Source organism: Brassica napus, chromosome A9, assembly GCF_020379485.1.
Source record: "Brassica napus cultivar Da-Ae chromosome A9, Da-Ae, whole genome shotgun sequence".
Taxonomy (NCBI): domain Eukaryota; kingdom Viridiplantae; phylum Streptophyta; class Magnoliopsida; order Brassicales; family Brassicaceae; genus Brassica; species Brassica napus.
In genome coordinates this window covers 4,276,174-4,291,115 of record NC_063442.1, presented here as the reverse complement: position 1 = coordinate 4,291,115, position 14,942 = coordinate 4,276,174, and the positions used below count along the sequence as shown (strand labels likewise).

General features: G+C 35.9%; 3 protein-coding genes across 5 annotated transcripts; 2 read left to right on the top strand and 1 right to left on the bottom strand.

The window, feature by feature from the left end:
* The first annotated feature begins 375 nt into the window (after positions 1–375).
* Positions 376–2,300, top strand: LOC125577744 (transcription factor MYB28-like). Of its 2 annotated transcripts, XM_048739463.1 has the most exons (4): positions 376–848; positions 961–1,090; positions 1,229–1,784; positions 1,853–2,300. In XM_048739463.1, the coding sequence occupies exons 1-4, from the start codon at positions 716–718 to the stop codon at positions 1,856–1,858; spliced, it is 825 nt and encodes a 274-aa protein (XP_048595420.1). In that variant the 5' UTR covers positions 376–715; the 3' UTR covers positions 1,859–2,300. The 2 variants fall into 2 exon arrangements, with proteins under 2 accessions (XP_048595420.1, XP_048595419.1); XM_048739462.1 differs by having other exon boundaries at positions 1,229–2,300.
* A 1,485-nt stretch (positions 2,301–3,785) lies between these two features.
* Positions 3,786–7,584, bottom strand: LOC125577743 (pentatricopeptide repeat-containing protein At5g61400-like). 2 transcript variants are annotated; one of them, XM_048739460.1, is made up of 2 exons: positions 5,396–7,584; positions 3,786–4,972 (listed from the first exon to the last, which is right to left on the bottom strand). In XM_048739460.1, exons 1-2 carry the CDS (start codon positions 7,333–7,335, stop codon positions 4,891–4,893), a joined length of 2,022 nt encoding a protein of 673 aa, XP_048595417.1. In that variant the 5' UTR covers positions 7,336–7,584; the 3' UTR covers positions 3,786–4,890. The 2 variants fall into 2 exon arrangements, with proteins under 2 accessions (XP_048595417.1, XP_048595418.1); XM_048739461.1 differs by having other exon boundaries at positions 3,786–4,945; positions 5,396–7,529.
* A 2,411-nt stretch (positions 7,585–9,995) lies between these two features.
* On the top strand, positions 9,996–14,661 carry LOC106368709. Its single transcript, XM_048740214.1, has 6 exons — positions 9,996–11,068; positions 11,596–12,446; positions 12,524–13,162; positions 13,425–13,765; positions 13,831–13,912; positions 13,981–14,661. The coding sequence occupies exons 2-6, from the start codon at positions 11,598–11,600 to the stop codon at positions 14,659–14,661; spliced, it is 2,592 nt and encodes an 863-aa protein (XP_048596171.1). The 5' UTR covers positions 9,996–11,068; positions 11,596–11,597.
* The last annotated feature ends 281 nt before the right edge of the window (positions 14,662–14,942 follow it).

The window sequence follows — 14,942 nt, the reverse complement described above, 5'->3', positions numbered from 1 at the left end:
TAGTAATATACATTATCAATTTGCAAAAAATTCTTCTTGTTCAAAATTACTACGAGCTAGCTTTAACAACTTGATCAATTTAAATAATCAATAATATACCAAAATATCTATTATAACATTCTAAAAACATGTTTATTACATGTCTTTTAGGTTGGGATTCTTAGCGTAATATAAGATACGATCTCTTAGCTTTTAACTAAAAAAACTAAGAGACGTCTCTTAAATAAGAGATATAAGAGACGTTTCTTAGCTTTTTTAGTTAAAGATAAAAGATTGTATCTTATATTACGCTAAAAAACTCAATCTAAAAGACCTGCAATAAACATACTCTAACGCCTGAGTACGTACGTGTATATATATAGAGGGTTATAGCTCTTAAGTTCACAACCATCACAATTCACGCGCTCTTACTCCATGAACTTCTCTATTCTCATCCTAGTGTTATAATCTTGCAAAATTTGGAGTGTACGAGAAAAACATGAAAACGCCTAGTAGCTCTGTGGGTGAGACCCAAGAGCGTTTCTCGATTAGTTTCATATACAGATGCATCAGAGTTCTCATCAACCGATCTATTTCTTTCTTATCTTATTAGAAGAAAAAAAATCTTATCAAATTTTACTTTCCTGCAAGTATATTTTTCTTTACATTTTCATTTTCTTGAGTGTTATTTGAGTGAAGTTATATTAAATTGTAATAGAGTTCATATATATCGAAAATGTCAAGAAAGCCATGTTGTGTCGGAGAAGGGCTGAAGAAAGGGGCATGGACCACCGAAGAAGACAAGAAACTCATCTCTTACATCCATGAACATGGAGAAGGGGGATGGCGCGACATTCCTCAAAAAGCTGGTTAATATCTATTAAAATATATTATAATTTTTTTGGTAAAAGTTTAAAACATATATGTTTTGTTTGGTATTTGATGTATGAAAGTTTTGTGTTGAATATGGTGTTTTCATAGGATTGAAAAGGTGTGGAAAGAGTTGTAGACTGCGATGGACTAACTACCTAAAACCTGAAATCAAAAGAGGCGAGTTTAGTTCAGAGGAGGAACAGATTATCATCATGCTTCATGCTTCTCGTGGAAACAAGTAAGTATATATGTGCGTATGGGTCCTCCAATTATCATCATTTTGATTTTGTTTCTTCCATGAAAAAGTTTCTTAAAATATAATTATTTTTACTTTCGGTCTTCGATCTTATATTATCTCATTTGTTTATGTCTTTAGGTGGTCGGTCATAGCGAGACATTTACCTAGAAGAACAGACAATGAGATCAAAAACTACTGGAACACACATCTCAAGAAGCGTTTGATTGAACAGGGTACTGATCCCGTGACTCACAAGCCACTAGCTTCTAATACAAACCCTACAGTACCTGAGAATTTGCATTCCCTAGATGCATCTAGTTCCGACAAGCAATACTCCCGGTCAAGCTCAATGCCTACCATGTCTTGTCCTCCTTCCTCCGGTTTCAACACGGTTTTCGAGAATACCAGCAAAGATGGGACACCAGTTCATGAGGACGATTCCTTGAGTCGCAAGAAACGTTTTAAGAAATCAAGTTCTACATCAAGGCTTTTGAACAAAGTTGCTGCTAAGGCCACTTCCATGAAAGAAGCTTTGTCTGCTTCCATGGAAGGTAGCTTGAATGCTAATACAAGCTTTTCCAATAGCTTCTCTGAGCAGATTCGCAATGAAGAGGATAGTTCTAATGCATCCCTGATAAATACTCTAGCTGAATTTGATCCCTTCCTCCAAACAACGTTGTACCCTGAGCATGAGGTGAATACTACTTCTGATCTCGGTATAGATCAGGACTACTTCTCACATTTTCTCGAAAATTTCGGCAGAGATGATGACCACAATGAGGAGCACTACATGAATCATAACTATGGTCATGATCTTCTTATGTCCGATGTGTCCCAAGAAGTCTCATCAACTAGCGTTGATGATCAAGACAATACTATCGAGGGTTGGTCAAATTATCTTCTTGACCATGCTGATTTTATACATGACATGGATTATGATTCCCTCTGAAAGCATCTCATATGAATCTTCATGCCCAAGCAGAAAGGTTTCAAACTTTTGAAACTTGTCAGAACAAGAAGTTATGTATGTATTTTATTATATGGATTGTTTAGTATATGTCCAAGATCATGGTTGTTAGTCCCAAGTTTAGGGTTTGTATAATATACAATAAGGGACGTTATCTTATCAAGTTAGGGTTTCTCTCATATTGAGAATCATGCATGGTAACCTCGCGGACACATGTTTTTATAATAAAGCTTGTTTTGTTTATCGTATGTTATTTCAATGTAACAATCATTATAGTCTTCTTTTTTCCGTTAAAAGTTTAAGTCCATTATAATCATCAATCATACTCTTTTTTGATTTTTTTTTGTGCAAAAAAATATGTTTTCACTTTTTTTACCGGGAATCCAAACATTGTAAATAGTTTCTCCCAACCGTAAGTTGAATCCAAGTAGCAGAAGTTACAGCTGTAATCCTTTTACTCTTTTGTGGTTTTCATCATGCATGATCTTCTTTATGATTCAACCATAGTGTTTCGAACTTTATATGGCATGAAGGTGGTGGTATCTTTCGTTGGATTCGAACCGACCACAACTTTCTTTCTTTCCAGTACTATTGTAGAATAAATAAATAAAAAATCAAAATAATGATTGAGAAAACTCCAACGAAAAAGACGTTCCAAGTAAAGTTTGTCTGTGTGGTCCATAAACAATTTAGATGAGAGCTAAAGATCAAGAGGTGAAACAGATAATTAGAACTGTAACCAGACAACTTTTGTCTTAAAACAAAGTGGAATCTTTGATAATCATGCAAAAAGTATGATTACCATTACGGCACAATGGTATTTATGTGCCAAAATGGAAGACTACCATTACGGCACAATGCTAACCCTGATAATTTAATACATACTTTTCAGCTCCTCATGTCAATATTACATTTACTTTTCTTTTTTATTGAAAAATATATTACATTTACTTTAGATTATATGTTATGTAAATGTTAACCCTTAGAAACAAGATTTGATATCTTAATTCGCTTACTAATTCCCAGTAAAGAAAAAAAAGAAAATAATATTTTCTTAGAGTTTTGTTTTTTGTTTTTGTTTTTTGTAAATGGCTTTTTGACCCACTCATCCATCAATCATTTTCCTTTTTTTTTTTATAATGAATAGTAAAAATGCCTCTATGATCTTACAAAGAGGCGCAAAGCAATGCAATTTGCAAGACCAAATCATGACTCATTTGACCCTATTCGTGCCATGGCTCTCTTGCACTTGCATCGTCGTTCGCTTCTTTCCAATATCTCTACATTTTCTTATCTCATTTTTTCTTTTTTAATTGAAAAGAGTTAAATCCGAATCTATTAAAGGCACAGACCTAATCTCCAAGTGAGAGGTGCAGTTTACGGATAGACCTTTTTCCGAATATTCAAATGGGTTAAAATGCAGTAGCCCATATCCGTGTAAGATAACCAATAAAATATAATTTAGTTTCGCATAGCAGATAGATCAAACTTGAAATGTGGTATCCCAAGTTCTACTCCTTACCACTTGACCGCAAGCTCCCGGTCTTCTTATCCCATTCTTCACATGAAAATTGCACCATCGTCCACGAATGATTGGTTAGTATTCTTTAACTATTTTCGTTTTGGTTACAATTATTGATTTAGTAGATTATCTGCAACTGCATTTACAAAAAAATGAATTATGGTGGCACACATAATAAATTATAAGCTCTAGTTAATTTAAAATTTTGTAAATAATCTATAAATAAATAATTATGTACTAATTAACTAAGCAAAATAGTTATATTATAATTATTTACAACTTTATTGGCTGACTATACATGTCGCACATCAAGCATATAATTCCAAATTTTCATCCTCAACTTAAAGTTTTCTTACGGAAGTTTCAAAAATATATTTAGATATTGGTAAATTGGTACGTGTAAGCAAATAACATGACTATAATCATTTTCATTAGGAATGTTTTTTGAAAGAATCTAATTGTATAGTTCTGTACATGTAAATATATGTTTAATGCGTGCATGATGATGTGTATAGTGTGTTTTAGTGGATGTGTTTCTCGAAAGATATTTACATATTACTATTATTATATAATAATTTTATGTTATTTGAAATTTATAACCAAACTACAAAATATATTTTGTATTTTTTTATCGGCTGAACTAGTTTTATTTAATGATACTTTAATTTAATCAACCAATTTATAGTAACTCTTTTATGCTTTTAACTTGGGGTTACTCTCCAACCAATTACATTCATATATGTTAATCGTCGGAAGAAACAACAATCAGATATAGCTCGACAATGGGCAACTACAAAACTAGTTAGGCACAATACTTATATGGGCTCTATGCTATAAAGCCTGAAAGAGTATTGAAAACGAATTCAAAGAGCCGTTAGATTCATTCAACCCGTTGATAAATGGTAACCACTTCGTAAATGTAATTTGATACCAATTACTTTCACGAGGTGGTATGAATCATTTGATGTTTTAAACAACGTAGTTACTACAATAATCTTGGGAAGGATCATTTTCCTTTGACCAACGCTTTGAACCCGCTCTATATCACTATAAATAGCCAATGCTCAAACCCACTACCTTACACAGTCTCAAATCTCTAAGTTCTTGAACAAAATCACATTTGAAATATGAGTGGAAAAAGTGGCAGCAGCAGTGGAGGAAAGAGCGGAGGCGGTGGAGGAAAGAGCAGTGGTGGTAGCAGCAGCGGTGGAGGAAAGAGCGGAGGCGGCGGAGGTTATATGGTTGCACCGGGTTCAAAAGGTGGTGCTTACATCTCAAGAGGTGGATTTGAGAGTAACCCTCAAGGATACTTCAGCAATTTGCATGGTAGTGGACAGAGCAAGAAGTGACCGTCTTTGTGTGGTTACTACAAGCATGAATCATCCATCTTACTCTAGTTAAATAAATTGAAATGAAGTTCAAATAAGTATTGAAATAAAATGAGATTCTTATTTTTATAAATTGTGTGATTGCTTAGTAAAACACTTCTTTATCAATCTCGTCACTAATCATGAAATGTGAGATTAGATAATATGTCAACATGACCAACAAGATAACAACCCTTCATACAGTTTAAACAACAACAATAAGCAACGTTGAGTGGTCCTAAGGTAAATGATACTCTAGTTACAGACTTGGTTTGATTCATAGTACAACATTAGTCAAGACTTTACCAAATGTTGTAAGAAAAAAAGATATAAACATAAACGTACAATGTCATAGAATCAAACACTTCTCCAGCACACATTAATTACAGCCAAGAGCCTAAGATTGAACCCAAAAAATCACAAATTCTCTGAGATAAAAGAGATCTTACTTGCAGATTAGCTGATAGTTTCTAAAGGATTCAGAGTTGGTCAAGAAACAAGCTGGTCTTAGATATCCATTCTCTTGGTAAACCATGGCTAGGAACTGATTCACCACAAGGTTTGGCAAGACACCAGTTTTGATCATGTCGCAATGCAACATCATTGTGTCAATAACACGCTTTTCTTGAAGATAACCTTTTAGCATTGATACATAGCTCTGCATGTCCGGCGTTATCCCACCAGATCTCATGTCTGAGAACAACCTGGTAGCTCTAAGAACGTAGCCGTTCTGACATAACCCTTGAATCAAACATGTAAACCCCACATGATTCCAGCATGCATGATTGTTTTTCAGATAAAACTCGATGGCATCAGAGACTCTCCCTTCTTTCCAGAAACCATCAACCAGGCAAGCAAACGTGTGCTCATTAGGGTGGACTCCAGCCTCCAACATATCACTGTACAGCTTTAGCGCTTCCTTCACGTTAGCCTCTTTGAACTGCCCATCGATCAAAGCTGTGTACGTCACAACATCAGGAACTATACCTTTGATGCTCATCTCAGAGTACAAGCCCATTGCAGCTTTCATGTTTCTCAACTTGCAGTAACCATCGATCAAAGTAGAAAACGTTACAATGTCCGGTTCTACGCCATTTGCTGTCATCTCTGAGCACAACTCCAAGGCCTTTTCCATATTGTCTTCTCTACAATACCCATGAATCAGCGAGTTGTAAGTCACAGAGCTAGGAAAGATCCTCTCACTCTTCATCTTCTGAAACAATCTATCTCCTTCTGTTAACCGATCTTTACTACATAGCCCATTGATGAGTATAGTATAAGTAAACACATCAGGCGAAAGACTAAACCTTTCCATCTCGGAACACAATCTCATTGCTTCAGACAAGCTCCCTGATCTACACTCCCCATGAATCAAACAGTTATAAACGTGCAAATTAGGATCAACCCCAAACTTCACCATATGCACTAAAAGACTCCTCGCAGCTACCAATTCGTTAGCTTTGCAGAAACCATCAACCAATGCGCCGAAAACAACAACGTTTGGTAGCAACTCAGCAACCACAATCTCCTTATACAACGTGTAAGCCTGTCTCAACTTACCAGCTTTACAGTATCCACCAATCATTGCACTGTAAGTAAACAAGTTTGGAACAACATTATGCTTCTTCTTCATCAAGTCAAACACTTTCTCCGCTTCCTCCATCTTACTCTCCCTCCACAGATCACGGATATATATAGTATAGATATAAACATTAGCCTTGATCTCCTTAGATGTCATTTCATCAAGAAGCGTCTTTAACTTGGAGGACAAGCCTTGCTTGAAACAGCATTGGAACAAAACAGAGTAAACGTACACATCAGGAACCAACCCACGAGAGACCATAGACTCATAATCAACCCAGACAGAATCAAACCTTCTCCTTCTAACCAAACCATTCAAAACCGTGAGACAAGCTTTCACATCAGGAGATGTTCTCATCTCACGGCTCACAAAAAGAGCTTCTTCGAACAAACCCATCTCCACAAACTCCATAATCAACAGACTAAACACACCGTTACTAAACTTCGAGCTGTTAACATCCTCAAGGGCGTTGAAAACTCTGTAAGGGCGGCGCTTGAGAGTTTCAATGAGGCATTTTATCAAACACCTTGCGTGCGAGTACCTCCGAGCTCGGGTCAGGACGTGGATTAATGCGGAGTGAGATCGGAGATCGTTGGAGTTTGATGGGTTGAGTCTTGGAGATGTTTCGAAGAGTTTGATTGCTTCCTCTGGTGATCTGCATTTTAGTATTGCGGAGGCTAGACTCGAAGAAAAAGAAGGGAATAAAGGTGGTGACTTTGAGGGAGATTGAGGTTGAGAGAACGATCTGAAGGTGAAAGGTTGGAGCTTGTAGATGTGAGTTGATGGTCTATGAAGAAGCTTCAACATCTGGAGGAGGAGAGGAGAGTGATTGGATTCTGGTCAAACTCTTCTCAGGTTTGTGATGGTACACCGTACAATACTTACCTCGGTTTATTCCGGTTAGCATTGTGCAGCAGGTTTATTAGATAAGTTGTTAAAATCAATTTTATTTTTAATTGATCAGTTAAGGGGATAGAGTCATATGACAAGTGCAACGTTCTTTTTGATGAATTGGGCGTCGACTGTAGTTATGGTAAACCGCAAACTATACACTTTTTTGTTGACAAAACTCACTTCTTGTGGACTTGCAGAAAGTATTTTACACTTTTGACAAATCCTTTTCTTACAGGACATTGATTGCATGCCGCTACATCTGTTGGAATACGTGAGGACTAGGCAAATCGATAACTGCTTGTCAGTACGTAAGCAAAGAAGCACACAATGACGTGTGACTACTCTGTTAAAGCTTTGATCTTCTTCTTTTTTCTGTTCAATACATATTCTTTTAAGACTCCATGCATAATTCAATAAGTTTCTACAGGACAGGAAGGTCACTACTGATTAGTCAAAAAGAGCTGAAATTCAACCAACTCTGATGCTGCGGCCTACTTCAGATGCACAGGTAACGACTATGTATGTTATGCCTTATTGTGTGGGTATTGGTGACTAAATAGGTGAAAATTGTTGATGCCCTTGGAAACTCTGCCTTGAGACTGTTGGTTTTTTAAGTATAAAAACTCAATTTGTTTGTTTCTCCTGTTATAATGATCTGGTTTTCAGGAAATGGAGCAAGAAATGCTTGCAATTGCCAGTTGTTCAAGGTCAATAACAGAAGCAATGGATGATGCAGCTATGTACAATATATGTTTGCTTTCACCGTGGGGTAGTAAGAGGAAAAAGAGATGTTCGATTAACCGTTTGGATTCTAGAGGTTAGCTTAGTTTTAGTTATTAGTTAATAACTGAACAGCTAATCGATTTGTTACCATTTGGTTCCTTGTTCAATAAAGATTGTTTGGTTTTCAATCAAACATCCGCAATTATAAAAACATAAAAATCAGATATAATCACTGATAAATGAAAAAGGATAGTAACACGAAAATAACTGCAAAGTATTCATTTTCCTATGTTTCCCTTTACAATCATGAAAATAACTGCAAAGTATTCATTTTCCTTAGTTTCCATTCGTCATAAAACCTCCAAAAACGCCATTGTTGTTTTAAAGAAATTGGCGATCCCAATTTGCGAACATCATCAACTAAATTCTTTTAATAATAAATAAAATTAAAATAAATATAAAAATAAATACTAGTCTTTCATATACATACACGTCAGAAAAGCTTTCCGGCCGCAGTGACGTCCCTTGTTGCTGGGAAAGGAAAAGCTGTTACAAATGACATAACGTCGCCAGGAACATAGCCATGTGGGAGAAAGCTGCTGCCACACTGAGCACTAAGGTTAATATCAGTAAGGGGTTTGCCCAACTTGAAAAATCAAATCCAACTCGGAAAATGGTACTAAACTCGAACTGAAACTTATAAAATACTTGAATAAATTTAAATGATATCTGAAAAACTGAAACTAAACCCTACTGAAACAAAATATTGTGAATACCCAAAAATACTTGAATCACAATTATATATTTAAAATTTTTAATTATTTTAAATCTTATATCCAAAAGCTAAGTATCGGAAAATATTCAAAATTATCCAAAATACATGATAATATTAAAAATATTCAAATAGCCAAAAAGATACTCAAAATATTTAAAAATCGGAAATAGCTATCAATTCTCCATCCAAATATCTAAATCGATTAATTATTTTGTCATATATATATTATTCAAATTTATACTTATATATTATTTCATTTTTAAAATTAAAACTTTTAAGATATATTTATATTTTTGAATTTCTTACATAATTTAAAATAGGTATCCAAAAGCCATAAATTTTCAAATCAGACCCAAACCAAAATTCAAAAATACTAGAACAGAGATAAAATCAAACACAAACCAAACCGAACTCAAATGGATATAAAAATATCTACTCCTAGATAACACCAACAAATAATCTAATTCTAAATTTTCTAACAAATTCTAAGACTTCACTTTAATTACATTTACTTAGTTTTTTGAAGGATTTAAATGTAGGATCAACATATTTACACTGTCCAAACTCTTAAACTAAATTTTGTGAAGTTATTACAAACTTAAAATGGGAAAACTTAAGAATCATACTAAATATCTCCTGAAAACACCATCCATCTCTATTAACATATGCTACCAATATAGCATGAGTTTTTGTTTTCCATTTTCAGTTCCTATTATAAATCCCTCTTAAATTTGATTGTTTGACCAATAATATTGTTTTCCCTTCTTAAAAGTCAATGATACAATGAAACCTAAGCCATTCATGCATTCTGGTCAACGTAAGAACTATCTTCTCAGCTTTGTATGGTACAATACTATCAGTTTATTCCCATTACTGTTTGGGTTATTAGATCATCTTTTGTGCAGGAATTCTTAAAATCTTCATAAACTTACCTCCATAGGTTTATTAGAGTGGGATATTTATTCCAAAACCCGACTATCTTCCAAAATAGATAATATCAATGTTTAAAAAGTTGCTAGATGCTAGTTAAACGCTGATTATATGGGTGTTTAGACTGAACATTTTTCAAAGATTACTCTGAAAAAAACTCATTTCAATTAGATCTAATTTGTCGAACTGATGGTGCCTAAATTTTAGAAACACTGGAAAATATCAACAACTAATCTAATTCTAAATATTCTTACAAATTCTAAGACGTTATAACAATTACATAAACTTTAGTTTTTTGCAGGATTTAAATTCAAAATCAACATATTTACATTTTTGTCCAACTTTTTGACAGAAATTTGGTGAAATTATTACATAACTAATTATGTAAAACCCCACATATAAATCATACTAAATATATCCTAGAACACCGTCCATCTCTATTAACATGTGCTAATACAGCTTGAGTTTTTGTTTTTCATTTTCAGTTTATATAGATCCTCTTAAATTTGATTGTTTGACCAGAGTAAGTAAATGATATCAATGAAACCCAAGCATACATACATGCATGCTGACAAAAAAAAAACTTGATTTTCATAATCTTGTTCCCATTTTAATTGAAAAACATATCTCCTCAGTAGAAATTTCTTATTGTTTTTGACAGATACCAATCATGTATTTTAAAGGGAAATTTGCCAATATGGAACTAAATCTCTAAAGTATTGTCTCCTTAGAACTAAATTCTCTAACCTTGTCCGTATAGAATTAATTCTTGTCCCCTTAGAACTAATACTTTGTGAATCTACTATTTTGTCCTTTTCTTTATAATATAGTTAATAAAATTTTAAAAACTATATGAATTAAAAAGGAAATACTTAATTAAATAAAAATAGGGCAATTTTTTCCCAACTCTCCATCTCGTTCTCTCCGACTCTCTTTCCCAATCGAGAGACGATTTCTTTCTCGCCGGCGACACCTTCCGCCTCTGAGATTCTTGGTTCGTCGGAGAGCTTCAACGAGGAGACACATCGCTTCTCCCTCCTCCTTCTTGCGTATTTCCTCTGTTAGTGCCACCGGTTAGATTGTCGTTCTTATCTCCGCTGCCGCCGACCATCGAAGCTGCTCAAGCTCGGGAGTAGCTTCTCCTCCCCGATTAAGGACGATTAGTTTCACAGTTGTTTTCTTTTGCTATTCCTTCATCTCGGTTCTGACAATTTGAAGGTTAGGCTTTGAAATCCCCTTTACGATTTTGCTTTTTTTTTGTTTGTTCTTTATGTTTATTTGCATGTACTACAAATTGTACTAGATAGAGAGTTAGTTTAAAACACAAATCGAAACAAGTTTATGGTTTTCAGAGGCGGAATGTGGTTGAGTGGGGTGTGAGATTGGCTTGTTGTTGAGGTGATTTTGAGTTCTAGTTTGTTTGGTATCGGCTTTACTAAGGTTTAGAATTCATAATAGACTTGAAAAAGCTAATGACTTTGACATGCTTTAGACATCGATTTTACATACTTGTTTTGGGATCGAGTTTGTTATTTGAATTGAATTTGTCGATAGTGTGTAGTCTTTTGTTATTCATTTGGTGCGTAGCTTTGACTCTGTTTTATTTTAGAGGAAAACACTTTTGCTAGTTGATTATATTTTGTTTTGATTTGTGTTTCTAACTAGTTTTGAATTGTAAAAAACTAGTTAAATGTGAGATGGTTATATTTGGTTCGCTGTTAACTTATGGAATCCATGTTTTTTAGGAATGGCTCACCAGTTTCCTAAACGCATTCTTCAAGAAGGTGCTGAGACGCAAATGGATAAGATTAACAACACATGTAGAAGGACGCTTCTGAAGGCGGTAAAGGTGGCTCTGAAAGATGAGTATGAGGAAGTTTTGAAAGACCCTGTCTTCGGGCCTCTTCTGGCGATCATAGAGAACAACCTCATCTACTCAGGGAAGATTATTCACAGCTTCATGTGCAAGCAGCTCAGGGTTTCCAAGCTTCACGAGCTGTGGTTTATTTTTGCGAAGAGGCCTCTTAGGTTTTCTATGCAAGAATTTTATGCTGTGACTGGATTGAAGTACAAAGAGGAACCCGACGTAGACTTCATTAACTGGAAGAATGATAAGGGGTTCTGGGCTAATGCGCTGAAGACCAATGCGAAGATCAACTTATATACTATAAGGGATGAGCTCCTTAAGGTGTGTAACGAGTGGTCGTATGTGGACAGAGTGAGGTTAGTGTATCTGTCCATTATACAATCATTCCTCATGGCTAAGGATTGGAAAGTGTATATCCCTCAAGAATACATCCGCTTGGTGATGGATTTTGAGAAATTGAGGATGTATCCTTGGGGTCTTCGCGCTTATGATGAGCTGATTGCATCAATACTCAGAGCAAGAGAAGATGTGCATACGAAGAACAGCTACGTGTTGGATGGATTCTCATATGCGTTTCAGATATGGATTATGGAGGCAATTCCAGACATTGGTTCTATGGTGGGTAAAAAAATAAAAAAAAACGTGAAGAAAATGAGATGTAGGAATTGGAAAGGTAGTGGTAAAGTATCCTACCAAGATATCACCAGCCTAGAGTCCCACTTTGATAAGGTAACTGATATTTCTTCTTTAAATATTGAGTTCAATAAATGTTCAATGTAAGCTTAGTGTTTTGTTTGTTCTTGCAGGGAGAGCTGTTCACATTTATATCATCTACTGGTGATTTCGATGTGATTGCTGATACTGAGTTCCTTAGGGAAGATGAAAAGAAGGACGAAAGAGTTGGTCGTATTGTTGAATTGATCAATGCGAAACAAGACTGGACGCATTTCGATTGGGAAGTTGAGTCTTTGCCTGCACATATGGACCTTTCTGATTCAGAACAAGATGAACCGGCTGATGTTGCAGAAGAACCGTCAGAACAAGAGGAAGCGACTGTAGTTGCAGGGGAACCGGCTGTTACTGCGAAAAGAGGCAAGCGCAAGCTAATTGATCCTGGTGCCGAGTCTCGAAAGAAACAACTGCTTTGTCAACGTGCGGCTGAACACAACAGTGGTGTCTCTAGTGAAATGAAGACCTTCATTGAAGGTTTGTTCACCGCTTCTTTCAACTCTTTTAAGGAAGTGGTGCAGAAGGACATACATGAGCGTTTTGACAACGTTGCCAATGAGGTGTCTCAACTCAAGGAACAAGTCTCTCAGCTTAAGGGTCTATCGGAAACAGTGGGAAAAGGCAACACATCCGAGATTCTCTCTCCTTCAGCAACAATTGGAAAAGACCAAGGACCATCATCTCATAGTACGGGTCCTCCCGCAGAAAGGGAAAAGGCAAGGCATCTGCAAATGTGGATCCTCCTCCGGTTCGTCGTAGCCCTCGGCCAGTAAGAGAGGTAACCAAAAAATGAAGCTCTGTGTATTTTGCTATGTCGACTCTTTTGATGTAATGTCCTTGTATTGTAATATGTAATATATCGGCTTGTATGAACTAATGATGATGACTTGTGGGATTGACTATTTTGTAATGTACTTTTCTATATTTTGCTATGGACTGTCTTTTTAGTATTAATGTTATGCTCGTTTTTATTAACAGGATGTTCAAACTGATGAAAATGAAATGATGGATTTTTTGAAGAATTTGACCAAATCAGCGAGATGTGTAGATAAGGGGACCCAAGACTCTTTACAAGAAGCCATGGGAAACCTTTCTCAAGCATCTCATGTTAAAGGTTTTGATCCTTCACAACATCTGGATGGTGATGAACCAGCTGACTTTGCCACTCCACTGTCTTCGTTTAAGCCTGCGGATTGGAGACCACCTACTCTGAAAGACGTGGACTCACTTGAGGACCGGATACATGATCCCGATTACTCACTAGTGTTTGTCCCTGAGGCATCATGGGGCAAACTTGTTGACTGGACCAAAACTTTCAAGTAAGTTGATATTTTTAAATTTTTTTAACAATTCTACCATTTTGATACTGAATTTTGTAATGCAGAGAACTAAAAATTGGACCATCTATGCTCACAAATGAGTTAGTAACTCGTGTCGTCGGACCTTCAGAGTGGCTCCTGAATAAGGTCAGTTATTACCTTGTTCCTTTTTATTTTGTGTACACAAACTTACAGTCTTTTATCAAATTATGCAGGAAATTGATGGTATGATGTGGTTATTCACTGAGAGGACTTCCTTGCGGCGATGGTTTCCAAATAAAGTAGCCTTCATGACATGCTTGTTCAGTAATCAAATTACGAACTCTTACAACGAGTATAAGAAGGACAAGAAGAAATTCAAAGTGGGCGGACTGCTACAACAGTACGGCATTGGCGAACTTCCAGCACACGGACGAACAAGACTAATGTGGGATCTTGATGTTAACCGCATGTATGTCCCCCTAAATGTTGGTAAGCACTGGATCTCTATGTGCGTCAACTTTGTTACTCGGTCGATAGAGGTCTTTGACTGTGAGGGACTGAGACACCCCGGTGCAGTGGAGCCATTTGCAGTTCTCATCCCTAGAATTGTCAAAGCCATTCAGTCTTCTAAGAGTCGACAGTATCAAGTCAAGCAGTATACCGTCTCCTACGTCTCAATGCCCTTCTTATTGAACAAAAGTAGCAGTGACTGTGGAGTATATGCCTTGAAGCACATTGAATGCCATCTTCTAGGCTTGGACTTTTCCCTGGTGAATGACAACAACATTCGTGAAGCGCGGCAGAAGATTGCTTATGACCTATGGGAAGCTGCTATTGATCCTGTCCTTATTGAAAGGATGGCAAAATTCACTCCCCCGAAGACAATTTCAAGTGCTCTAGTGGAACTTGAATAAAATTCTTTCTGTTATGACTTGTGTAGGAAGTATATTGTTATTTGGTGATTTTATTTGACTCTTTTAGTTACCATTTTACTCCTTTAGTTACTACCTTATTTCACTGTTTTATTTGACTCTTGAAGTTGCTTTCTCTTTACTTTTTAGGTGACAATATGAAACCCTATCTATTCCCTAAATGATTGATATGCGCTGTCCTAATTCTTATCAAAACATAACCGAAATCTAAACCTATCTATACCCTAAATGGCATTAAAGTAGGAAAAACTATATTAAACCTT